Consider the following 26,649-nt stretch of genomic DNA (forward strand, 5'->3'; position numbering starts at 1 on the left):
TTACAAAGAAAAGGTTAAAAATTCACTTCCTAGGGTTACTGGTTACCCTTTTTATGAGTGATTGTTTATATCAAAACCTGAGGAGGTGGGCTTCCTGTGCTCTTACCCATAATGCAATAAAAACAAAATGGCTGCTGCTCTGACATCTCGATACTTTTCGTTTCTCTGAGATTGTTCTCTTCCTACAAAACTCTAGAAAATAATGTGGCGAGTGCTGAGAGGTATTGTTCCTCGTCCATCAACTCTTGGATTTTCTCTTCGAAATTTCAGGTGGGGGTTCAATATGAATGTTGTTGAAAATGATGTAAGATGTACGTTCTTTGCGCGGATTCCGTTCCAACATTGCGCACGTCCGTAATCGTGAAAGTACATTTAACGAAGACCCAAAGCTAGATGAGACGGAATTTCAGTCTAATCGTACACTAATGAGACAACGGGTAAAATAAGTCTCCCGGCATCCAGGGTAATTAAAAACTTTGCGCACATTGCATTTTGTTTTCATTTTCCTTCATGTGTGCATATAGCGTTTAATTGAATAACTGATTGCTTTCCTTATGTGGTTGTTGTTTTACTAGGTCTGGGGAAAGATTGTTATGTGCCAACCCAGAAGCAGAGCAACCACCAAAAACAAGTTCTGTTCTTGAAACAGCAGGTAAGAACTCATGTCAAGCAAGTTGTCCCTTCATCTTTGAAAATCACATAAATTACATTAACCTCTTAGAAAAGCAAAAATAAGACAGACAAAGGCAAAGTTTAAGTTTTTGGTCGAAGATCTCCTAATCTGTAGGGATAAAATCTTTTGGTTTTTATTAAAAAAAACTAATGCGTCTTCCAAAAGCCAAATTAAAACCCAATTCCAGGTTTTATATGTCAAGGGATTAATAGTTATGTCAATGACTTCCTGTTACCACCAGGCCCGTACCCAGGGGGGGTGCAGGGACTTAGTGAACGCACCCCCCCCCCCACAACGGCCAAAGGTCCACTTTCCGTTCTCAATAGACGTGCTATTATTTACAGACAAAACTATTAAGCATTAGCTAGATCACTATGGTATGTAGCCAAATCTGACAATAAACGTCCCATGGAGATGCTGCAAAGGCATGGTCAGATTTTCATAAAAAAATCCCCCCCCCTGAAATATAAGGTCCGCTTTTTCATGTTTTCACACCCCCCTAAGAAAATCAAGGGTATGGGCCTGACCACATTGTACTGTTTATGTAGTGACTATGTAACAACACTCAACATACATTGATAACAAAATGCTGTTTTTTAAGGGCAACTTAAAGCAGGGGATAACCTCCATGGCTACACTGTAACAAAGGTTAGTTCTGATAACTCAATAAGGGAGAAATTAATTTACATCCTAATATGCAGCATCAAAACATTTCAGTGTGATTATTAAACCCTCAATTACTAAAAGGGTTTATTAAATTACTTTTTTAATCAGGTGTAAATTTTTTAGTTATCAAATTATGTAACAAGTTATGTACAAGTTCCTCACCCTTAATTCTTGCTTGTAATCTCTACAAGCCAACAAACTGACAGAAAGCCAAGATTTCTTGGCTTTTGGAGGTTTGGGGGGTGTTGCAGTTATATATATTTTCTGAAAATATGTAGTGTCTAGAGATTCTTAAATAAGAAATACTTATTTTGGCAGCAGAGCTATTTGCCTAATAAGCATTTTTTATATAATACCCCCTATTGTTACAGTTTTGTGTTGTGTTTGCACTGTAATTGTGGTTGTGAAAAGATATTTCCCTGATGTCGACTCCAGGTTGTTCCAATACAAGAGCTATCTCTAGTTTCTGTTGAACTTATCCATGATGCAACTGGGGCTCAACACCTGCATATTGCGCGAGATGACTCTAACAATGTATTTGGGTAAGGGAAAAGTATGCAATCTATACAAAAATGCAACAATTGTCATGAAGGAAACTTGTATGCAGTGTCACTATCAAAATTCCAGAGATATCACTTATCTTGAGTTTTGGTCCATCGAATTTTGTATTTTTTAAACTATAATATAGAGCTAGGAAATATCTTGTTCATTGCGATTTGAGGTTAAACCATAAATTTATTGACTGTGTGTGACTTTGAATTAGTTGCTGGATGCTTTTAGGACTATAGATTAGTGTGGGTGCAATTTTTGTCTATACTATTTGGCCTTGCACATTTTTTTACCACATTCATTCAGTTTCTCATTGTAACACTGTTTTCCTCTTAGGGTTGGCCTACGGACCACACCCCTGGACAGCACAGGGGTACCACACATCCTTGAACATACTGCACTGTGTGGATCTGAAAAGTTCCCTTGCCGAGACCCATTCTTCAAGATGTTAAACAGATCTCTAGCAACTTTTATGAATGCATTCACAGGTAAAACAGGTCTTTGCCATGTTGACATGTATTTACAATGATCTTTTACTGTAAAAGATGTTAAGCTTTGAGGGTTTATTGCTAAACAAGTAAATAGTTCGAAAGTTGAAATCATTAATAACAATTTGTTTTTATTTTGCAGCTAGTGATTTTACCATGTATCCCTTCTCAACTCAAAACTCAAAAGACTACTTCAACCTTCTGTCCATCTACTTGGATGCTGTTTTCTTTCCCAGGCTAAGAGAACTGGATTTTTGGTGAGCATTTTATATTTTAATTATTCTGAAGAACAAATTGAATGTGCACAGAAGAGTCAATTTTATTTTGTAAAGGATCACCTCCCAGGGGGGGGGATTTCTTCCCATGTCGACCTGATAGGGATGCTCGTCGTATTTTTTAGGGGTCAAAATCGGGCCTCTGGGGTATTTTTTAGGGTAGCAAGTTTTGGTGTGTGGGTATTTTTTAGGGGTATTTTTCGAATTTCACGACAAGCACCCCTATCACTTTTCCCCTGAAGAACCCCCCGGGGATTACCCTGGTCCCAGAGCCTCGTGCGTCTCTCTATTCAGTGGCCAGCGTGGTTGTGACGAGGCTCTGGCCTCTCGAAGCGCAATTTCGACTTCTGCTAGGTTCAGAATCTGAACTTGGTTGCTGATTGGCCAATTGATGTGTGGTCATGGAAACCAAGAAATTCTGACAGTTTTCTATTGTATTTTTGCTTCAAGTTAAAAAGGTCAAAAACGGTTTTTAATTCTTATTGTTCGCAATAACAAACATCTAAACAAACGAAGTAGACGAGCGATAGATTATTTTGATCATAATTTTAATAGTGCTCAGTTCAAATAAGTTACAAGATTTACCAGTATTAAAAAAGTAAAGTTTGTTCAAGAGGAGTCTCTTTACGAGTTAATCAAGCGGCGAGATGTCTTCTCTGTGCTGCCCACCGGCTACAGGAAATCTCTGATTTTCCAGCCTATTCCCGGCGTTTGCTCTCGCCCCAACGATATTGGATTCAACTATCCCAAGCAAGCGATTTTACTGGTTATTTGCCTCTTGAGTTCTTTGATAGACTCGTTGCGAGGATAACTGCGATCTTATCCGCGATTTTCTCCTCCTTGAAGCACTTTCCCGAGAAAATGTTGTATTCCTTAAAATGAAAATGTGATATTCCTATGGGCATATTCTTGTCACTAACTCTACAGTAATGATCCCATGGGTTTTTCAGATAAATGTTGTTGTTTTTAAATCGGGTTTTCATGCGCTTTTCATACTCGTAAATTCGATTCCCGAGCGAAGAGATGTTTACATCCAAGGTAGCACCACGAGAAACTGACACATGCTAATCACAAAACGTTATAAACATGGAAGTGAGGCAGAAGTTGAAATAGCGCTTCGAGAGGCCAGAGCCTCGTCTCAACCCCGCTGGCCACTAAATAGAGAGACGCACGAGGCTCTGGAACCAGGGTACCAGGGGATCACCTTATAGGGTAATTTTTGTTCTCTCTGTTAAGACAAACACCAAATTTTTAAAAGTGCACCCCAGAATAATTTATTGTTGGTCATAATGTCATGTCTAGAATAATATTGTACTGCAAAATGTGACTGTAGTCATATTAACTATGGTTTTTTAGGCAAGAGGGATGGCGAATGGAAAATGAAGATTTGTCTGCATCCTCTTCCGCCCTTACATTTAAGGGAGTCGTGTTTAATGAGATGAAGGGGGCGTTGGTGAGTTGGGGCATAGAGAAACTACAGGCAGGCAGTTAGAACAGCTACCCAGGTAGTCTGCCGGTAGTTAGCAGCAACAATACAATACACAATAAAATATTTTTTTTCTTACTTATGCTACTACCTAAGACTAGACACAGATGGCACAGGTAGTTGTATTATATTTATTTATTTTATAAGGCTGAAGTATAGGTCTCATTTAAAAAAAATGTATCCTAATTTCCTTTTATTTTTTAGCAAAAGGTTTGACCTAAAAACTTACAGCTTCTATTAGGCTTCAGTTGTAATTAATCTTTGCTGTCAATGCCATATTTGGCCAGATTCACAAGTTGATTGCTGTGTTGTTTTCAGTCCACACCAGAGTCTGTGTTTGTGACACAAGCCCAGAAACTACTCCTCCCGAGCCACACATACAGCCACATCAGTGGTGGAGACCCCCTACATATCCCTGATCTCACGGTATAGTTATATAGAAAAACTGATGATTCACCAGTTGGACAGACAGACAGACGCACCACCACACATACGGCCACATCAGTGGTGGAGAACCCCTACACATCCCTGATCTCACGGTATAGTTATATAGAAAAACTGATGACGCACCATTACACATACAGACACATCAGTGGAGGGGACCCCCTACACATCCCTGATCTCACGGTATAGTTATATAGAAAAACTGATGATTCAGCAGTTTGACAGTTGGACAGACGCACCACCACACATACGGCCACAACAGTAGTGGAGAACCCCTACACATCCCTGATCTCACGGTATAGATATAAAAAAACTGATGATTCACCAGTTGAACAGTTGGACAGACAGACAGCAGACAGACAGACGCACCACCACACATACAGCCACATCAGTGGTGGAGACCCCCTACACATCCCTGATCTCACGGTATAGATATAAAAAAACTGATGATTCACCAATTGGACAGTTGGACAGACAGACAGCAGACAGACAGACGCACCACCACACATACAGCCACATCAGTGGTGGAGACCCCCTACACATCCCTGATCTCACGGTATAGTTATATAGAAAACTGATGATTCACCATTAAACTGAATTGATAGACAGTTGTACAGACAGACAGACAGACGCGCCACCACACATACGGCCACATCAGTGGTGGAGACCCCCTACACATCCCTGATCTCACGGTATAGTTATATAGAAAAACTGATGATTCACCAGTTGGACAGACAGACAGACAGACACACCACCACACATACAGCCACATCAGTGGTGGAGACCCCCTACACATCCCTGATCTCACGGTATAGTTATATAAAAAAACTGATGATTCACCAGTTGGACAGTTGGACAGACAGACAGACGCACCACCACACATACAGCCACATCAGTGGTGGAGACCCCCTACACATCCCTGATCTCACGGTATAGTTATATAGAAAACTGATGATTCACCATTAAACTGAATTGATAGACAGTTGTACAGACAGACAGACGCACCACCACACATACAGCCACATCAACGGAGTGGGACTCTTACACATCCCTGATCTCACAAAATAATTATAATATACGTTACTGATGCACTATTACACTAAATATAATTGACAGTTGGACAGACAGACAGACACACAGCCACACACAGACACATCAACAGAGGGGACCCCCTACACTTCTCTAATCTTAATAATAAAATACATCATAATATACGTTACTGATGCACTATTACACTGAATATAATTGACAGTTGGACAGACAGACACACAGCCACATACAGACACATCAACAGAGGGGACCCCCTACACATCCCTAATCTTAATCATAAAATACATTATAATATATGTTACTGATGCACTATTACACTGAATATATTTGACAGTTGGACAGACAGACACACAGCCACATACAGACACATCAACAGAGGGGACCCCCTACACTTCTCTAATCTTAATAATAAAATACATCATAATATACGTTACTGATGCACTATTACACTGAATATAATTGACAGTTGGACAGACAGACACACAGCCACATACAGACACATCAATGGAGGGGACCCCCTACACATCCCTGATCTTAATAAAAAATACATTATAATATACGTTACTGATGCACTATTACACTGAATATAATTGACAGTTGGACACACAGCCACATACAGACACATCAACGGAGGGACCCCCTACACATCCCTGATCCTAATAATAAAACACATTATAATATAAGTTACTGATGCACTATTACACTGAATATAATTGACAGTTGGACAGACAGACACACAGCCACATACAGACACATCAACGGAGGGGACCCCCTACACATCCCTGATCCTAATAATAAAACACATTATAATATACGTTACTGATGCACTATTACACTGAATATAATTGACAGTTGGACAGACAGACACACAGCCACATACAGACACATCAACAGAGGGGACCCCCTACACTTCTCTAATCTTAATAATAAAATACATCATAATATACGTTACTGATGCACTATTACACTAAATATATTTGACAGCTGGACACACAGCCACATACAGACACATCAACGGAGGGGACCCCCTACACATCCCTAATCTTAATAATAAAACACATTATAATATACGTTACTGATGCACTATTACACTAAACAGTTGAACACACAGCCACATACAGACACATCAACAGAGGGGACCCCCTACACATCCCTGATCTTAATTATAAAATACATTATAATATACGTTACTGATGCACTATTACACTGAATATAATTGACAGTTGGACACACAGCCACATACAGACACATCAACGGAGGGGACCCCCTACACATCCCTAATCTTAATAATAAAACACATTATAATATACGTTACTGATGCACTATTACACTAAATATATTTGACAGTTGGACACACAGCCACATACAGACACATCAACAGAGGGGACCCAATACACATCCCTGATCTTGATAATAAAACACATTATAATATACATTACTGATGCACTATTACACTGAATATAATTGACAGTTGGACACACAGCCACATACAGACACATCAACGGAGGGGACCCCCTACACATCCCTGATCTTAATAATAAAACACATTATAATATACGTTACTGATGCACTATTACACTAAATATAATTGACAGTTGGACAGACAGACACACACACAGACACATCAACAGAGGGGACCCCCTACACATCCCTGATCTTAATAATAAAATACATTATAATATATGTTACTGATGCACTATTACACTAAATATATTTGACAGTTGGACACACAGCCACATACAGACAAATCAACAGAGGGGACCCCCTACACATCCCTGATCTTAATAATAAAACACATTATAATATACGTTACTGATTATTACACTGAATATGATGGGTAGACAGGCAGGCATGCATTTAGTCACATCAGCATTGGGGACCCAATCCCTGACCTGGTAGTATAGCATTACACAATTAATACTGATGACGTAACACTGTGTTCACACAGACAATGTCAGGCTGCATTGGTGTCTTTTATTTGTTTATTGGATAGTTGACCTACAGTACTGCACTGTATTTGCATGCATAGTATTTTCCTGACATAATATGCTCTGTGGACTTTTCCAGTGGGAACAGCTAAAGAAATTCCATGCAACACATTACCACCCAAGTAATGCAAGGTGGGTAAACTATACACATGAACTAATCCATCCTCTTATCTATTCCTCTTAACTCAAGAGGAATCATATATTTGTAGTGTATTTGGGAGTTTAATTCTTCAGTAGACTGGAAACATTGCCTGAAATTCAACAGCAACAATGTATTGTTGGTATTATTTTTGAAATTTGGTAATCCGTCTTCCTCAAGGAGATTTTAATTAGTTTACCATCTTTAGACTAAGCGGAGTGAACAAAGGGTTACGTTTCAGACAGTAAAACCATGAACACCTAATGTGTGGGATGTTAATTGTCTTTGACCAATCATGCCCAAGGATTCAGTTGTCGAGACATGTTCCTTGTTGACTGCTTGAATATCTAGCAAGTGATTGGTTGGTACAAACATTCCTTACATATTTCCGGTATTCACGGTTTTACTGGTTGCGCTGTAATTTTATCAAAGAAAACTTAAATGCATGATGAAATTGACTTTGTTTTCATCTATGATAGAGGAAGGCTTTGTCTACTAGCACTTGCATTAGCAACAACACATGTACTGCTATCATAGCTTACCTGCATTTTTTGCCTCAGGTTTTACACCTATGGAGACATACCCTTGGAGGAGCACCTACAACACATCAGTAGTTTAGCATTGCAGCGCTTTGACAAACTGCAGACTGAAACAGAGATCCCACATGAAGAGAGATGGTCAGAAGCAGTGAGTGGAATACCCTATTTCATATTTTCACCCATAATGGTTTGTGGGGGTCACAAGCATACCATGAAATGTCATACTGCATGGCATTTCAGTTTTGTTAATGATTTTCTTTCTGGGATAGTTGAGTCATTTATGTATTGCATACCCCATCTCCAAAATGACATTAAATGTGAAATGTAGATGGTAAGAACTTCTTCATTCATTTAGATGATTGATAACTTCTTTATTTTTACTCAGCGAGAAGCCCATGTCACCTGCCCTATAGACCCCATGGCCGCCGACCCTGATAAACAGACCACTGTGAGCAGAAGCTATCTGGTAGCAAGGTAATGCACTAACCAATCATTTTCAATAGAATTTGTATTCATGTAAGGTATTTATTGCCACAGCTCTATAACGCTTTCTGGTTATACCAGCTGTCAGTAGTCAGGATTTTATTTTTTGTTTTTCAGATGAGCTGTGCATATTAATTGTAATTTTGTACTCACTGGAGATTTGTGCTGAATTTGCAGCCTCACAGGCTAGAATCCAAGTTTGCCAACAAAAGAACACACTTATCACCACATCTCAACATTTTGGGGGATTTATTTTTGGTGGTACATTTGGCATTGACCCATTGCCATTCTGCAATAAAAATTGTTGTAATTATTTCAATCTGGATTTGTTGGACTATTAGGTATTACTTTCAGCTTAATCTATGTTCCTTATGACTTGAATCAAACTCTTCCTTGTTGTTTTGGCAGCACTACAGACCCATTTGAGTCATTCATCTTAGGGATTCTCTCCTCTCTACTCATTGGTGGACCGACTTCACCTTTCTATCAAGCACTCATTGAACCTAACATTGGGTCTGACTTCTCCCCTGGAGTAGGGTAAGAATTTAACAGGTAGCGCTCTGTAGCAAGCTGTACTGTATGTTACTCTTAGAATAGGTATGTATGTATAAAGTAGGAAGGAAGATGAGAAGGGGTACATTGTGGTGAGGTGAGAATAGGTGTACTGAGGTGAGGTAAGCTGAGGTGTGGCGAGGTGAGCTGATGTAAGGTTAAAAGGTTAAAAGGTAAGGTGAGGTAAGATGGTTATGTAACATGAGATAAGTTGAGGTGATGGGACTCACCCAAGGTGTGAGATGGGATTTCATATGAGATATTTTATTTCAGTTATGATAATGGCACAAAGGATGCCTCCTTTTCGATCGGCCTCCAGGGAATTAAGAAAGAAGATGTGGAGAAAGTGAAAGAAATAATTAAAACCACCTTTGACAAAGTTGTGGAGTAAGTATATTAGATAAAACAAAGTAAATCGCTTATGAATATCATAAAGGATACAATTCTGTGATAATGTTACTGTCCAACAGTCCAATCCGTTTACTCCAAACCAGACTTTTATTTAAACCGATTAGCCCCCAGACGACCCAAAACCGGCCTTGTGCTGTATGTATGAATCTACATAATTGCCGCATAAAGGCCTGCAATGATGTGTTAGTTTGTCCTCAGAATCCCAATAAGTCACTTTAACTCACTGTGTGCAAGTGTAATATCCGGATTATTGATTGTCCAATAAAGATATCTTACATTTTCAGATAAACCATTTTACTTTACTCTTTTTTTGTTTGCTTGATTTGATTTTCCATTTTTTGGGAAAACGGAAAAGGTTTACACCATCCTTTTCTCAGCTTTCTTAATTCAATTATGTTTTTATATACGCTTAATAAGTACGTTTATTGGTAAGTTGTTAGAGATTTTGAGTTGAGAATGTCATCTTTTTTTAGGGAAGGGTTTCCAAAAGAACGTATCGCGAGCATCTTGCATAGAGTGGAACTATCGGTGAAACATCAGAGCAGCAACTTTGGTCTTGGACTTATGATGGTAGGTGTACAAGTCATGAAGGAATGAGCAAAAATGTTTACTGACCTTTAGGGGGTTCACCCAGTATTTTCCACACAACACTGTATTTCACCAATTTTAAATTCTCAGCAATGACATTTCCAGATAAGGTCCATACAGATCCAATAATTACTTCTCTGGTACTTATTAGTTTTTCTGTTGTTTCTGCGGCTTGATGTAAATTGCCCCAGCCCTTGATGCACACTGGAACAACAGTTTGATTTTAAACTTTGTGCTTGTTAGAAGATATGAGTGCCCTGTGAAACCTGTGCAGTTCACTCCAAAGAGGCCTTACCAGCCATGCTTTTGTCATTATTTACTTTCATAGTGGGAGACAAATTGTGCGATTTTATCTCGAAATAACAATTTAAAAGCAGTTATACTTCATTTACCAATTCCAAAAGTATCACAACAGCCCCTGGGAATGGTTCTCACTCATTTTGATAAAATAATAAAATGACCACTTACAGAGTGCTACTTTAGTCCCTGGTGAATTGTCCATCTATCCTCGGGAAACATATCTCCTTGTCTCAAATGTTTTCTATTGGATGCCCTATTGATCCTTTTTTACATTTAGATATTCAAACCTCGAAGGCTAAGAAGTTAATGATATTATAATCCCCGGTTGTTTGATTTGTTTTATTATCTCTCCCTCAGAGTCTGATGCATCCGTGGACACACGGTGGGGACCCCACTGAGTATCTACAAATCAACAAATACATGGAAAAGTTCAAGGTAGGATATTACTGTACACTAGGCTCGGCAGTATACTGTATGACGTTGTTTTACCCCCAGACCTAAAATAGAAGAATGTGAATGACCTTCTCTAAGTTTGAATATAGCACCTTTTTGGGGGTCTACATATTCAGTATGGGTTGTTTTTGTAGCTTCTGCGCATGTGCGATTAGCTACTACAGTATGTCATCACATAGAAAAACAATGCTAAGCAGTCAGTTGACTAATATGTTTATCAACAATTTTTATAGCATGGTGGTAGTTGTAAATATTTGTTGCAGTAGCTACATGTCTGTACGGACGTATTTTTGACTGTCTTCCTTTTTGTAACAGGCCTGTATGGAGGAAGACGAGAAATTCTTGGAAAACAAAGTTCGCGAGTACTTCGTGGATAACACCCACAACTTGACACTTGTCATGTCTCCTGATGTAAGTGACAATAATGATTGACACCCGTCAAAGTTTCATGTTACGTTGTATGTGTAGAGTATACTTCTGTGTGAATGACTATTATGATTAACACTTGTCAAACGGTTATATTAAACACATTATATTATAACTTTGAATAGGTAAAGTATGCTTACTTCATTATGTGACTATTAAAGTTGAATAGGTAGAATATGCTTACTTCATTGTGAGTGGCTATTAAAGTTGAATAGCTAGAATATGCTTACTTCATTGTGAGTGACTATTAAAGTTGAATAGCTAAAATATGCTTACTTCATTGTGAGTGACTATTAAAGTTGAATAGCTAGAATATGCTTACTTCATTGTGAGTGGCTATTATTGTTAATGCTTTTTTTCCTTTTTATCTAAGGCTGAATACGAAGCTAAACTTGCCAAGCTAGAGAAGGCAAAGTTGGAAAAGATGACGTCATCTCTGACAGATGATGACAAGGAAAACATTTATAAAAAATGTATGTCTCTTCTGCACACCTTATCTGAACACCTTCTTACCATGATGCATAAATACACTGTAATTTATACTGCACACATGTCGAGCGTGCTGAATGGCTGAGATACTTTGAATCAAAAAGTTTTACTCAAGAAACAGGATTTAATTGGGAACTTTACTGAGTTGCCAATCAGTTAAATTCATGTTTTAAGGGGTGGGGATGAATGACTCCCCCCCCCCCCCCCCCCCAGGGCCCACTCAAATAAAAGGAAACTGAGTACTTTAATGTAAATAAATGTTTGCTAAATAAGATAACGACACCTTTTCCTCATTCCCAGATCTTACAGATTTGCCCCCCCCCCCCCAAAAAAAAAAAAAAAAAAACTTCTGCTATTGTACATTTCCCTTGCCGGTTCATATAAGCTTTGCACCACTCTTTCCTCTGTGCCTTATTGAGGGCTATGATGCCTTTCAGGTATCCTCCGGTTCTTAATATTTTAATTACTATTGATTGAATTATCAGGTTTAGAGCTTGCGTCACAGCAGAACACGACGGAGGATTTGTCATGTTTACCCGTCATGCACATCTCAGGTGATTCATTATTGATTCACTTCAAATAAGTTTACGCTTTGAGAATTCTATGCAAGTATAACGTTCTTAATGGCAAGAGCACGGTTTTGAAAACCATACGGATGCATAGTGATGATCCCCTAATGCTACAGAGTGCACATCGGAGCACGGGGAAATCCTAGTTATGAAGTTTGTGCCAATCAAATTCATTATTGCATCCTGATTGGCTTATTTTCTTTAGAATTTGCATTGATAACCTGTTTGATAACCTGTTCTTGTTTTTAGATATCGATCCAAAGATAAAACGTGTCGTCCTAGATGAGTGTATTGTGGGTAAGTGTTGATAACAGTAATGATAAAGATGGACTGCTACAGATAGTTGTGATAATGATCAAGGTTGTGATGTTGGCAATGAGGGGTGATGCGTATAATGATGAAGAGAATAATGGAGATGTGGTGGGATAATGGTGATGATAATGATGTTGATGATGATTATGGTTAGAGTAATGGCTTCAATGACTACAGGTATTTTGATCATGATTTTGATAATGATAATGCAACAATGATGGTGATGATGGCGATGATGATGATGATGGCAATGATTATGTTGATGGTAATGGTGATGATCATGATGACTGGCTGTTTCTCCCTTTAGCGGGTGTACCCGCCCAGTTCAGTGAGCAGCCCACAAATAGTGTGACCTATTTCCGCGCCATCTCCAGCACTACTGATATCCCGGATGAGCTTCACCCCTACCTACCTCTTTTCTGCTACGTCATCACCAAGTAAGTGACGTCATTCCGCTACATTCTCACTCAGTGACGCCATTCTGCTTCGTCATTCTGCTAACATACCACTAAGTAACACTATTCTTGTTACGTCATCACTAAGTTATGTCATTCTACCACGGCATCAATGAATTATGTCATTCTGCTTGGTCATCACTAAGTTATGTTATTCTACTACGTTATCAATAAAATATGTCATTCTGCCGCGTCATCACTTACTAAGCGACGTTTTTCTGCTACGTCATCACTAACTAACTGATGTGGTACGGTAAAAACGGGACTATGACCTTTAAGAAAGGCCTGAAAAAGCCTTAAATACTGTGGTTACATTTATGGTGGAAATACCACTCTTCATAAGAAAGTTCGTATTCTCGTTTGAGTGTGAGGAATCTAACGATTGCTTATGAGCAGAGTAGTTGTTAATGAGAGACAATCAGGACCCATCTCATTCATTTCCACTTTTGTCTCAATTTGTTGCGATCTTTGTCAGGATTTTTTGTCCGTTGAAGTGACAAATATTTCGAGGTGCCTTTAGTATAGTTAACAATTATACCATTTCCATTGAGCCACTATCCGCCAAAATGGAAAGGTTATAATTGTTTTAGTATATAAAACGAGCTTTACAGCAATTTTATTTTCGGAAACACTTGCTAATCGGCTGTTACACCCGCCATTTTGCTTGATTTCGGGGCGCAGGAAAATATACACCTCCTAGGAGGTGTACATTGCATTTTATCCCGATGTTCTCAGCCAATTAAAATAGCTTGTTCTTGTGAGGTTCCGAGTTTTATGTACTAATACCGAATATTTGCTCTTTCCCATAGGATGGGTGCTGGTAACTTGGACTATAAAGAGATGGCTCAGCTGATAGAGAGGCGCACCGGGGGACTGTCTGTGGGGACCCATATCTGTACAAACCACACGGACCCCATGAAATATGAACAGGTACGCATTATGTTGGTGGCTTATCTATGGGGATCCATATCTGTATCCTTTTAATAACCCATATCTGAACAAACAATACGCTTTGCTTGTAAAAATTTTCATTCATTCATTCGATTGTTTTTGGTTTGTCTTATTTCAGGGTGTGATGTTTTCGTCTCATTGCTTGGATAAAAACTTGCCTCACATGTTTTACCTGTGGGGAGAGATTTTTGGAAGGTAATTATAGTGCGACACGCGCTACCGTGGCCGAAAATAAGCCATTTCTGACATAGTTTATGATCCCGTTTTTGCTGAATAAGTTGCTTTTTGTTGTTTGTTATTTTGCCGCCAAAAGCCGGAGCGCGCGCGAGTTTGCAAACCAAAAAGTCACGTGATTTCCCAGTGCATGTCGCCTATCGCGTCACACTGCATTACTCTCTCATGGTTGTTTTTCTTTGTAGCCCGCGGTTCAAAGACCAGGAGCGGCTGCGTACCCTGATCAATATGCTCGCGTCCGATCTTGCCTCGTCAATCGCGCAGTCCGGACACTCGTACGCGGTCAGTCTAGCGTCGAGCTCGCTCACGCCTGCCGCACGTCTGGACGAGGTCTTAGGGGGGCTCTCACAGGTAAATTGAGTACATTGTTATCAACTTGTAAATTCTCCTTACTATATGCATGATCACATAACGCGAATGTGTAAGCATTGAGCTGCCGCACGTCTGGACAAGGTCTTAGGGGGGCTCTCACAGGTAAGTTGAGTACACTGTTATCAACTTGCAAGTTCTCCTTACTAATGCATGATCAGAAAATGCCCAGGTAGTAAGAATCTGTTCGGGGGCGGGGAGGGGGGGGGGGGCTGAAGGGAGGGAGGATGTAGAAGTGTGAGGTTCAGGAGGGAGGGGTTTTTGTACGCTTGCCTATCCTCTTAACATCCATTGTTATAATTGTAAAAGTAATTGATTCAGGGGGTATTGTACGCTTGTCTGTCAAATGTGTGATTCATGTGGTTATTGTAGGCTTGTCTATCCTCTTAACCTCCCCTGTTATAGGTGCGAGATGTGAGAAAGTGTGAGATTCAGGGGGGGTATTCGTACGCTTGCCTGTCCTCTTTACACTCCCTGTTAAGGATGCGAAAATGTTGGATTAAGGGGGGTGCTTGTCTGTCCATTTTACACCCCTTGTTAAAGATGTGAAAATGTGGGATTCAGGGGGGGTATTTGTACGCTTGCCTGCCCTTTTTACACCCACTGTTAAAGATGCGAAATGTGGGATACAGGGGGTGCTTCTCTGTCCACTAGGTTGTGTTCATGAAGCAGCTGGTAGATGCTGAAGACCTTTCCCCCGTCATCGAGAAACTCACCACCATTGCTGTACACGTCTTAGAGGGCACGCAGTTCAGGTAACTTATCGCCATTGCTGTACACGTCTTAGAGGGCACGCAGTTCAGGTAACTTATCACCATTGCTGTGCACGTCTTAGAGGGCACGCAGTTCAGGTAACTTTTCACCATTGCTGTACACGTCTTAGAGGGCACGCAGTTCAGGTAACTTATCACCATTGCTGTACACGTCTTAGAGGGCACGCAGTTCAGGTAACTTATCGCCATTGCTGTACACGTCTTAGAGGGCACGCAGTTCAGGTAACTTATCACCATTGCTGTACACGTCTTAAAGGGCACGCAGTTTAGGTAACTTATCACCATTGCTGTACACGTCTTAGAGGGCACGCAGTTCAGGTAACTTATCACCATTGCTGTACACGTCTTAGAGGGCACGCAGTTTAGGTAACTTTTCACCATTGCTGTACACGTCTTAGAGGGCACGCAGTTTAGGTAACTTATCACCATTGCTGTACACGTCTTAGAGGGCACGCAGTTTAGGTAACTTTTCACCATTGCTGTACACGTCTTAGAGGGCACGCAGTTCAGGTAACTTATCACCATTGCTGTACACGTCTTAGAGGGCACGCAGTTCAGGTAACTTATCACCATTGCTGTACACGTCTTAGAGGGCACGCAGTTCAGGTAACTTATCACCATTGCTGTACACGTCTTAGAGGGCACGCAGTTTAGGTAACTTTTCACCATTGCTGTACACGTCTTAAAGGGCACGCAGTTTAGGTAACTTATCACCATTACTGTGCACGTCTTAGAGGGCACGCAGTTCAGGTAACTTATCACCATTGCTGTACACGTCTTAGAGGGCACGCAGTTCAGGTAACTTATCACCATTGCTGTACACGTCTTAGAGGGCACGCAGTTCAGGTAACTTATCACCATTGCTGTACACGTCTTAGAGGGCACGCAGTTTAGGTAACTTTTCACCATTGCTGTACACGTCTTAAAGGGCACGCAGTTCAGGTAACTTATCACCATTGCTGTACACGTCTTAGAGGGCACGCAGTTCAGGTAACTTATCACCATTGCTGTACACGTCTTAGAGGGCACGCAGTTCAGGTAACTTACCACCATTGCTGTACACGTCTTAGAGGGCGGCACGCAGTTTAGGTAACTTTTCACCATTGCTGTACACGTCTTAAAGGGCACGCAGTTCAGGTAACTTATCACCATTGCTGTACACGTCTTAGAGGGCACGCAGTTCAGGTAACTTACCACCATTGCTGTACACGTCTTAAAGGGCACGCAGTTTAGGTAACTTTTCACCATTGCTGTACACGTCTTAGAGGGCACGCAGTTCAGGTAACTTATCACCATTGCTGTACACGTCTTAGAGGGCACGCAGTTCAGGTAACTTATCACCATTGCTGTACACGTCTTAGAGGGCACGCAGTTTAGGTAACTTATCGCCATTGCTGTACACGTCTTAGAGGGCACGCAGTTCAGGTAACTTATCACCATTGCTGTGCACGTCTTAGAGGGCACGCAGTTCAGGTAACTTTTCACCATTGCTGTACACGTCTTAAAGGGCACGCAGTTCAGGTAACTTATCACCATTGCTGTACACGTCTTAGAGGGCACGCAGTTCAGGTAACTTATCGCCATTGCTGTACACGTCTTAGAGGGCACGCAGTTCAGGTAACTTTTCACCATTGCTGTACACGTCTTAAAGGGCACGCAGTTTAGGTAACTTTTCACCATTGCTGTACACGTCTTAGAGGGCACGCAGTTCAGGTAACTTACCACCATTGCTGTACACGTCTTAAAGGGCACGCAGTTCAGGTAACTTATCACCATTGCTGTACACGTCTTAGAGGGCACGCAGTTCAGGTAACTTTTCACCATTGCTGTACACGTCTTAGAGGGCACGCAGTTCAGGTAACTTATCACCATTGCTGTACACGTCTTAGAGGGCACGCAGTTCAGGTAACTTATCACCATTGCTGTACACGTCTTAGAGGGCACGCAGTTCAGGTAACTTATCGCCATTGCTGTACACGTCTTAGAGGGCACGCAGTTCAGGTAACTTATCACCATTGCTGTACACGTCTTAGAGGGCACGCAGTTCAGGTAACTTACCACCATTGCTGTACACGTCTTAGAGGGCACGCAGTTCAGGTAACTTATCGCCATTGCTGTACACGTCTTAGAGGGCACGCAGTTCAGGTAACTTATCACCATTGCTGTGCACGTCTTAGAGGGCACGCAGTTCAGGTAACTTTTCACCATTGCTGTACACGTCTTAGAGGGCACGCAGTTCAGGTAACTTATCACCATTGCTGTACACGTCTTAGAGGGCACGCAGTTCAGGTAACTTATCACCATTGCTGTACACGTCTTAAAGGGCACGCAGTTCAGGTAACTTATCACCATTGCTGTACACGTCTTAGAGGGCACGCAGTTCAGGTAACTTATCACCATTGCTGTACACGTCTTAGAGGGCACGCAGTTCAGGTAACTTATCACCATTGCTGTACACGTCTTAAAGGGCACGCAGTTCAGGTAACTTATCACCATTGCTGTACACGTCTTAGAGGGCACGCAGTTCAGGTAACTTATCACCGTTGCTGTACACGTCTTAGAGGGCACGCAGTTCAGGTAACTTTTCGCCATTGCTGTACACGTCTTAGAGGGCACGCAGTTCAGGTAACTTACCACCATTGCTGTACACGTCTTAGAGGGCACGCAGTTCAGGTAACTTATCGCCATTGCTGTACACGTCTTAGAGGGCACGCAGTTCAGGTAACTTTTCACCATTGCTGTACACGTCTTAGAGGGCACGCAGTTCAGGTAACTTATCACCATTGCTGTACACGTCTTAGAGGGCACGCAGTTCAGGTAACTTATCGCCATTGCTGTACACGTCTTAGAGGGCACGCAGTTCAGGTAACTTATCACCATTGCTGTACACGTCTTAGAGGGCACGCAGTTCAGGTAACTTATCACCATTGCTGTACACGTCTTAGAGGGCACGCAGTTCAGGTAACTTATCACCATTGCTGTACACGTCTTAGAGGGCACGCAGTTCAGGTAACTTATCGCCATTGCTGTACACGTCTTAGAGGGCACGCAGTTCAGGTAACTTATCACCATTGCTGTGCACGTCTTAGAGGGCACGCAGTTCAGGTAACTTTTCACCATTGCTGTACACGTCTTAGAGGGCACGCAGTTCAGGTAACTTATCACCATTGCTGTACACGTCTTAGAGGGCACGCAGTTCAGGTAACTTATCACCATTGCTGTACACGTCTTAGAGGGCACGCAGTTCAGGTAACTTATCACCATTGCTGTACACGTCTTAGAGGGCACGCAGTTCAGGTAACTTACCACCATTGCTGTACACGTCTTAGAGGGCACGCAGTTCAGGTAACTTAACACCATTGCTTTACACGTCTTAGAGGGCGGCACGCAGTTCAGGTAACTTATCACCATTGCTGTTTACGTCTTAAAGGGCACGCAGTTCAGGTAACTTATCACCATTGCTGTACACGTCTTAGAGGGCACGCAGTTCAGGTAACTTATCACCATTGCTGTACACGTCTTAGAGGGCACGCAGTTCAGGTAACTTATCACCATTGCTGTACACGTCTTAAAGGGCACGCAGTTCAGGTAACTTATCACCATTGCTGTACACGTCTTAGAGGGCACGCAGTTCAGGTAACTTATCACCGTTGCTGTACACGTCTTAGAGGGCACGCAGTTCAGGTAAAGAATGCGTACAGACCAGACAAGTTTTGAGAAATGACGCATTAATCTGATCCTTCTTGAATTACTTATGTTTTCGCAGGCTATTACTGCTTTTTTAAATATTTTGCAAACTCTCGGAGGAAATTTCCAAAGCTGAATCGCCTTCTTACTTCAGTCAATTAAAATCCTTAGATCGCTTTCATTGGTTTGTACTTAAATGGTTTCCAATCCCACCACCTCTCCGCAGCGCGCTGACCAATCAAACTAAATGTAATTCCCTTAGTTTACGGGATCACGGGATCCAGAAAGCGTTTGAGTAGTTATTTGGGAATATTAAAAAGTGCAGCAATTTTGCAGGGATTTGAATCTACAAACCAAAGACAAAACAGCAAGTCTGCTTTTAAGGAACTGCAGTTGTAAATTAAAAACCCGTCAACTTTTCGCGTCTTCGTAACCATCCTTTTGTTGTCAACTAAAATTCCCCGTGTAAACATGGCATTAGACCTTTAACTCTGTTAAAGATTTATAGCTTTAGCCCTTACTGTGATTCTGGTTCATGTTGAACGATTCTCCAGGTGTGCTGTGAATACGATGCCTGAGACGCGATCCTCCACCCAGACCGCGCTCGAGGGATTCTGTGACGCGCTACCCAGCAGCCGCTCGGATACTTCGGGACAAGTCCAGGTACAATGACGTCAGGATGCAGTGACGTCATGATGCAGTGACATCATTATACAATGACGTCAGTTATGCAATGACGTCAGGATACAATGACGTCATGATGAAGTGACGTTATTATACAATGACGTCAGGATACAGTGACGTCATGATGCAGTGACGTCCTGGTGCAGTGACGTCAGTTATACAATGACGTCATGACGTATTCAGCTCAAGGTGACATCATGTCGAGCTCATAATGACGTCATGTTGAGCTGACGTAGTTGTAATGTCATTAGGGAAACGTCATTTTAAGCTTAAGTTATGTTGAATTTTTATGTTTAGTTTTAAGCTCATGACGTCAAGTTGAGCCCATAATTGAGGCCAAAGATGAGCTCAGAATAACGTCATCATAAGCTTAGGATGATGTTACACCGAGCAACAAAGTGACGTCTTTCTGAGCTCCTGGTGACGTCATGTTGATGACGACATGTTTATCTCGGGTTAATATCATGTCGAGCTAAAGATTAAGAGCAGATGCTAAGACTATGGCCGCCACCCGGTCTTTTTTTTTTTAAGGATAAGGAGTTCACGCCAGAGTCTCGCAGGACGCACTTCATGTTGCCGTACCCTGTCAACTATGCCAGCAGATGCGTGAATGCCGTCACGTACAACCACGAGGACTATGCCAAGTTAGTTAAAGAGTTAGCCTCCTTTGCAGGCACATCGAGTGTTTTTACTTTCATCATTTTTATGAATTGGGGTCCCTGTTGCGAATTGAACCGGAACCGGAAGCCGGAAGAGGGGAGGAGTAGAAAAGAAATGAAAATCCCCCGTTTCACTAACCCAGGCCTTGTAGTAATTGCACGGGATAAGAGGGGCGTGAGGTTTAGTGCTCGTAGCTGATTCGGAGTTACCCGGGGAAGGAGCTCCAATTCTTTCCTTAGTTCCTCTTTCTTAGTGCACTCGGACTCCTATTTCCGCACGAAAACCGAGAACAGAATTTTCATTTTATTTAGTTATTTTTTTATTTATTATATTTCTGCCATCTTTTACTGTGAAAGATTGGTATTAAACAATGAGGCAAATAAATAGGTAAATAAATAAATAAATAAATGAATGAATGAATGAATGAATGAATAAATAAATGAATCAATGAATAAATAAATAAAATGAATGAATGAATAGGTGAATGAATAATGTGATACGAAAACTGACCACCCCATCCTCGGCCTTACTCTTCTTCCCCCTCTGCGTTTTCTTTGTTGTTTTGTCAGCTTGTTTATGCTGTTGCTGGTTTTCGTCACTCATTTATTTTTCTTCCTAGATTGCGGATCCTAGCCAAACTGTTATCATCCAAGTTTCTTCATCGAGAAATAAGGTGATAATTTCCTAATTTTCTATTAACATTCTTGTACTGCTTTCTTCCAGAAAAATCGCTGGATCCTACAATACATGTATTGTAGGATTATTTTTTATTTGTTAATTTTAGCCTTGCTCTAGGTTTTGTAGTGTATTTAGGCCACGGATGTTCTTTTTCTTGCTTGATACGACGTAGAGTTGGCTTAGGTTATTAAGTACCAGTGGTCCAGTGTTTGTGGTGGTGTGTAAGGCCGTAGTGTTATTGTGTGTGGATTGTGAGTTGACTCATGTACTTGTGTTTTTTTATATTGTTGTCCACATCTCCCAAAAATATCAGCCTTACTAAAGCTGGGGAAATCCACCTGGTTAAACATTTGAGAAATAAAATAGAACAAAAAACCCTCTTTTTGACTCATACGCTCAAGTACATCTTATCCTCTTTTTGACTCATACGCTCAAGTACATCTTATCCTCTTTTTGACTCATACGCTCAAGTACATCTTATCCTCTTTTTGACTCATACGCTCAAGTACATCTTATCCTCTTTTTGACTCATACGCTCAAGTACATCTTATCCTCTTTTTGACTCATACGCTCAAGTACATCTTATTTTCTCAGAGAGAAAGGCGGAGCCTACGGCAGCGGAGCGAAGCTCGGCGGAGGAGTCTTTTCTTTCTTCTCGTACAGGTAAAAAATATTTTAGCAAAAGTCAGAGGAGTGGGACCTGACGCACGAGGATAGCCTGGGAAAATGCCTAACTACCATGATTCAGTGTCTCTCCAAAAGCTTTTTGACTGCACTTACAACGAAATTGATAAGTCGATGTTGTATTATTAACTACGCGCTTTCCCCAGACGAAAGAGTCGCGCTATAGCTCTCGTCTCAGAAGTGTTAAAGCGTGGCACTCTGCATTTCGGACTTTAAATCCCTCGTCTTCCCGGGTATAAGGACGTTAAGGGTGTTCGGAATTTAGGTTTTTATGCGACCTTGGTTGCTACGCTAACGCGCGCTCTCGCATATTTAAGGTGATGTTACACACGTCGTTTGCAACATCGTTTTTTTCGCGCAACAAAATGACGCCACCATTTTCGGGGTACATGTTACACGGTTTGTTTTGCAACATCATTTGCAACAAAATTCTAGAGCCCAGGCTCCGCGCGCCCACATTTTGTTGACACGACATCTTTTGCATGCCCGAAACAAGATGGATTGTTTTATTTGTTGCACAAAAAAACCACGACGGGATGTTACACGGACCGTTTTTTTCATAATTCGTCATTTTTTGTTGCAAGATTTTAATCCTGATTAAAATTCCTGCAACATGGTGCAAAACAAAATGTTGCGTAAAAAAGGGGGCGGAAGACCATGTTACACGGCAAAATGTTGCGCGAAAAAACGATGTTGCAAAACGACGCGTGTAACATCACCTTTAGGCGGGAAAAAATCGCTTCCGGTTTGAAAATGGCGGGCTCTTCAAGGCGCAGGCGCGTTTGTTTCAAACTTTTCGCCGGTCAAAAATGTTTTATTTTTTCCCTATCAAGATTTTCGCTCAAATCAATAAATCTACCCAAACAATCAAAACAACCAGCGCCTGTGAACCTTTTTCCAGTATGTCCAACATTGTTAGCGCCGCAAACATCATTTTCCGTGCGATTGCGAGTCCCAAAACAAAACATGGCAGCGTGGAGAGCGCCGTGCACTAGATTTGTGGCTAAGCGGCCGCGCCTAGTCTGGGTCACAGCGCATGCGTTAAAAACGACTTTCGGTCTAACAAAAAAGGGTAAAATTGCATTTTTTTAAATCGTGACAATTTTTTGTACGGAAATATTGTTTACCCTTTTCTTGTTAAAACTGAGCATGATATAAGGCATACCGGTCATAATAAAAAAACATATGACCAAAATACCCCAATGGCTCGTACATTAATTGGTATAAAAAAAAATAATTTTTCAGTATTTTCTCAAATCCATGCTCACGTTTGTCCAGAAAGGAATAATAAATACTCTGAACTGAAAATCCTTAAAAAAAATAAAGAAAAGGCAATAAGCGTTTTTTTTTTTTTTTTTTGCTGTGATGACGTCATCAATATGTAGCCCGATGAGTCACCAGTCAACTTAACCAATTTCAGTAGTAAAACTCTTTCTAACAAATCTACGGAAGTGTGACATTTCCCTAGCAACCTAACTTCCGAACACCCTTAATCCGGAGGTCTCGTCTCTCACCGCAAAAGAACCTCTGGGGACGCTATCTGATGATACCATCTTCATTGACAGTGTTTGCACACTTACCCAAGCTCATGACTGCGCCAAGCAGTCTGTATCTACACACTGACGAGTAAAGTCAGTCAAACTGGGGAGTTTTCCCGGGTTCCTGCCTTGGTTCGAATTTGTGTCACAAGTGAGTTGAAGTTATTCTCCCGTGTTCCAGTCTTCTCGGATAGGACACTAAACCGGAGGTCCCGTCTCTTCAAGCTGCACTACATTAACCTGAACCGAAGGGACGTAAAAGAACCACTGGGGACGCAATAAACCCTCTGGCAGTGACCACCCCCAGTGACAGTGCTTACTAACCGAGGGCCATATGTTAGAAAACTGTATATTCGGTTAAATATGCTACCCTCGATAAACAAAGATTACAAAGACAAAGACAAAGACAAAGTCATGTGTGAAGCGCTATTCAAATACTAACCATTTCAAAATCTTCATTTCATTTACGAGAAAAGATTTGAGATCTTAAATTCTTTTTCCACAGGGATCCCAACAGTGTGGGCACCCTAGATGCGTTTAATGATTCCATCTCGTGGGCATCACAGGGCAACTTTACAGACCAGGATATAAACGAAGCCAAGCTCGCCGTATTCGCCGCAGTAAGTTTGATATCTTTACTAAAGGGGGGGATGCTGCTCGCCGCAATGTATTAAATGGCTGAATCCTTGGCTCTGTTTGCCACGCGAATATTTTAAGGCACAAACAGGACTGCTACAACTTTTCAAAATTGGTGTTGTTTTTACTTGATTGTATACACTATAAAATCGTTATCAAAGTGACACTTGTTTTATCTGCTACAACTGTGGCATTAAAATTACGATTTTATACAGAAAACATTTCATACCGACAACAAAGCTCAATTCAGATTGCTTGCGCTTTCTCAACAAATATAGAATAATTTGAACTCACTAGGTCGACAATTTAGTCCACTGAGTACCTTTCTCGACTGTCGGGCATATAGCCAATGCGATTTTTATTTGAGCTTATTTGTTGGTTAATGAGCCACTGCGGGCTACAACACATGGGATCTCCGAATGCAATCTTATTTCAAATAGGTGTATAACCTTCTCTGTGGAATTTTTCGCGATATTGACCCTTATGACTATTTAGCCACACATTTGACACCCAGAGAGACCAAGTACAGGCCCGTAGCCAGGGGGGACGAACCCCCCCCCCCACCCGGCTTGAAGGTGCGCTCAGAGCAAACAAAAAACATACAACGTTTGGCTGGATTATCGTGCACATTAATATGTCTTTAAAATGACTATAAAATCTTTTTTTTAATAATTGTCTTTATTATTATCGCTTTATGTTAAAAAGCACCCTATTAATAGGGAGCTTTAAAATATATTTTAAATACAAGATTGAATTTATTTGAAGTATTGATTGCCTAGTGTAAAGGCGAGGGGAGAGGTATGAAATGGAAAAACGAACCACCCCGCTTAAAATCCTGGCTACGGGCCTGAAGTAAAATAAGTAAATCATAACAGAATACCCATAGCCAATCGTCGCCAAGAACTTACAACTTTTCGTTCCTGATAGGTCGACAGCCCTGTGTCGCCTAGCAACAGGGGGATGCTTTACTTCACTCAAGGTATCACGGACGCCATGCGACAGGCACAGCGTGACAGACTGTTCGCTGTGTCACGCGACGATATTGTAAATGTCACGCGCAAGTAAGTAGATAGCATATCGCACTCTACACAGCCTCACCTAGCCTTCTCTGCAGGCGTCTAGAGTTGAAAAAGGCTTCTTTTTTTTCGATTTCGGGCTTCCTGTGGCGTGTCAACACGCGAGATTCAATATTATTTAATATTGAAGGATGAATTAGTGTAAAAGCTCGAATAAGACCCCCGGAGGTTATTCCATTTTATACCTCGAAGACGAGGGAAGAATGGAGGGGGGGGGGGGGGGGGGTTAATAAACAAAGGTGACTATACCGAAGAGAGTTATTTAAGAGAGGGCCTTAGAAGGGACGTTTGACTTTAAAGAGACTTGACAGTATGTCAAGAATACGCGAAATATAAAGTAAAGTTTTATTCACCAAACTCAATTAGAAAATATCACGATAGCTTTCCCAAATAAAGCAATGGAAATGGATGCTTTCTCACACTTACTTTTCTAGGATAACAAAATGGCGGCTGACAAAATTTTTAATTTCAGGTACCTCTCATCTAGTGAAGCTACGAATTCGTACGCGCTTGTTGGACCAGAAAATGACGTCATCGACAAAGATGACTCGTGGACAGTACGGAAGGAGTCGCTTTAGTTGCTATGGTAACACATTTAGTGTTTGGGCTACCTGTGTATAAAGAGCGATGTCTCCGATTGCCATCATATGTAAACAGTAAGCGGTATTTTGATGACGATCTTATTTGGACGTCGACGACGACGGAGGCTATCCGATGATATTTCGAGCGCAACGTGCGGAAAACCTGTCGTCGAACAATCACTAAACATTGACCACTCTAAGAGGCATATAGTTTTACTAATAAATAAGATTGACAGAGAAATGAAAAACGGAGAGACGGAGAGTTTACATCAACGGTCTATCCTGTTTCCTTTTTTAACAATTATAGCAAAAAAGTGATAATAAGAATCAGAAAAATAACTAAAATCGGTTTCAGGGGTAAATTAGGGATGTTTTCAAACATATGTTATTTTTCCAACGAGTACCATATTTAATTGTCAGAAATAAAACCTGTCGAAACCGCAGAAGTTGCTGAGACGCGCTCCTCTTCTATTTAAAAAACGATCATTTTTTTGTGGGCCATTGAAACCTCTTATTAAATTAACTATCAGTGGAATAAATACAATACACTTGTTTATGTTTTAAATGTGATAAATTTTTTATACATTTTCCCGTATAGGCGACTTCCACTTATAGATCACGTGACAAACTCGCGCGCGCTCCGGCTTTTGGCGGCAAAATAACAACAACAGCACTTACAAATAAACCAGAAAATTCTTTGTCTGAAAGGGCAGGCGTGAAGGGCGCAGCCATTTTGTTTTTATTTTTGCTTGAATTTGTCACT

At 41.0% G+C, this 26,649-nt stretch overlaps 1 protein-coding gene across 2 annotated transcripts; it reads left to right on the top strand.

Moving 5' to 3' along the window:
* The first annotated feature begins 104 nt into the window (after positions 1-104).
* Positions 105-26,329, top strand: LOC5518765 (presequence protease, mitochondrial). Of its 2 annotated transcripts, XM_048721592.1 has the most exons (32): positions 105-270; positions 576-652; positions 1,275-1,321; positions 1,775-1,881; positions 2,225-2,376; positions 2,519-2,633; positions 4,008-4,104; positions 4,456-4,514; positions 4,628-4,676; positions 7,699-7,751; positions 8,319-8,445; positions 8,683-8,771; positions 9,189-9,317; positions 9,606-9,719; positions 10,217-10,313; positions 10,989-11,066; positions 11,400-11,495; positions 11,884-11,983; positions 12,485-12,553; positions 12,818-12,865; positions 13,188-13,317; positions 14,145-14,265; positions 14,405-14,481; positions 14,706-14,871; positions 15,544-15,644; positions 19,904-20,012; positions 20,565-20,677; positions 21,313-21,366; positions 21,966-22,034; positions 24,099-24,213; positions 25,157-25,290; positions 25,778-26,329. In XM_048721592.1, the coding sequence occupies exons 1-32, from the start codon at positions 203-205 to the stop codon at positions 25,881-25,883; spliced, it is 3,066 nt and encodes a 1,021-aa protein (XP_048577549.1). In that variant the 5' UTR covers positions 105-202; the 3' UTR covers positions 25,884-26,329. The 2 variants fall into 2 exon arrangements, with proteins under 2 accessions (XP_048577549.1, XP_048577548.1); XM_048721591.1 differs by lacking the exon at positions 4,628-4,676 and having other exon boundaries at positions 4,456-4,563.
* Positions 26,330-26,649: the final 320 nt, after the last annotated feature.

Source organism: Nematostella vectensis, chromosome 14 (genome assembly GCF_932526225.1).
Source record: "Nematostella vectensis chromosome 14, jaNemVect1.1, whole genome shotgun sequence".
Taxonomy (NCBI): domain Eukaryota; kingdom Metazoa; phylum Cnidaria; class Anthozoa; order Actiniaria; family Edwardsiidae; genus Nematostella; species Nematostella vectensis.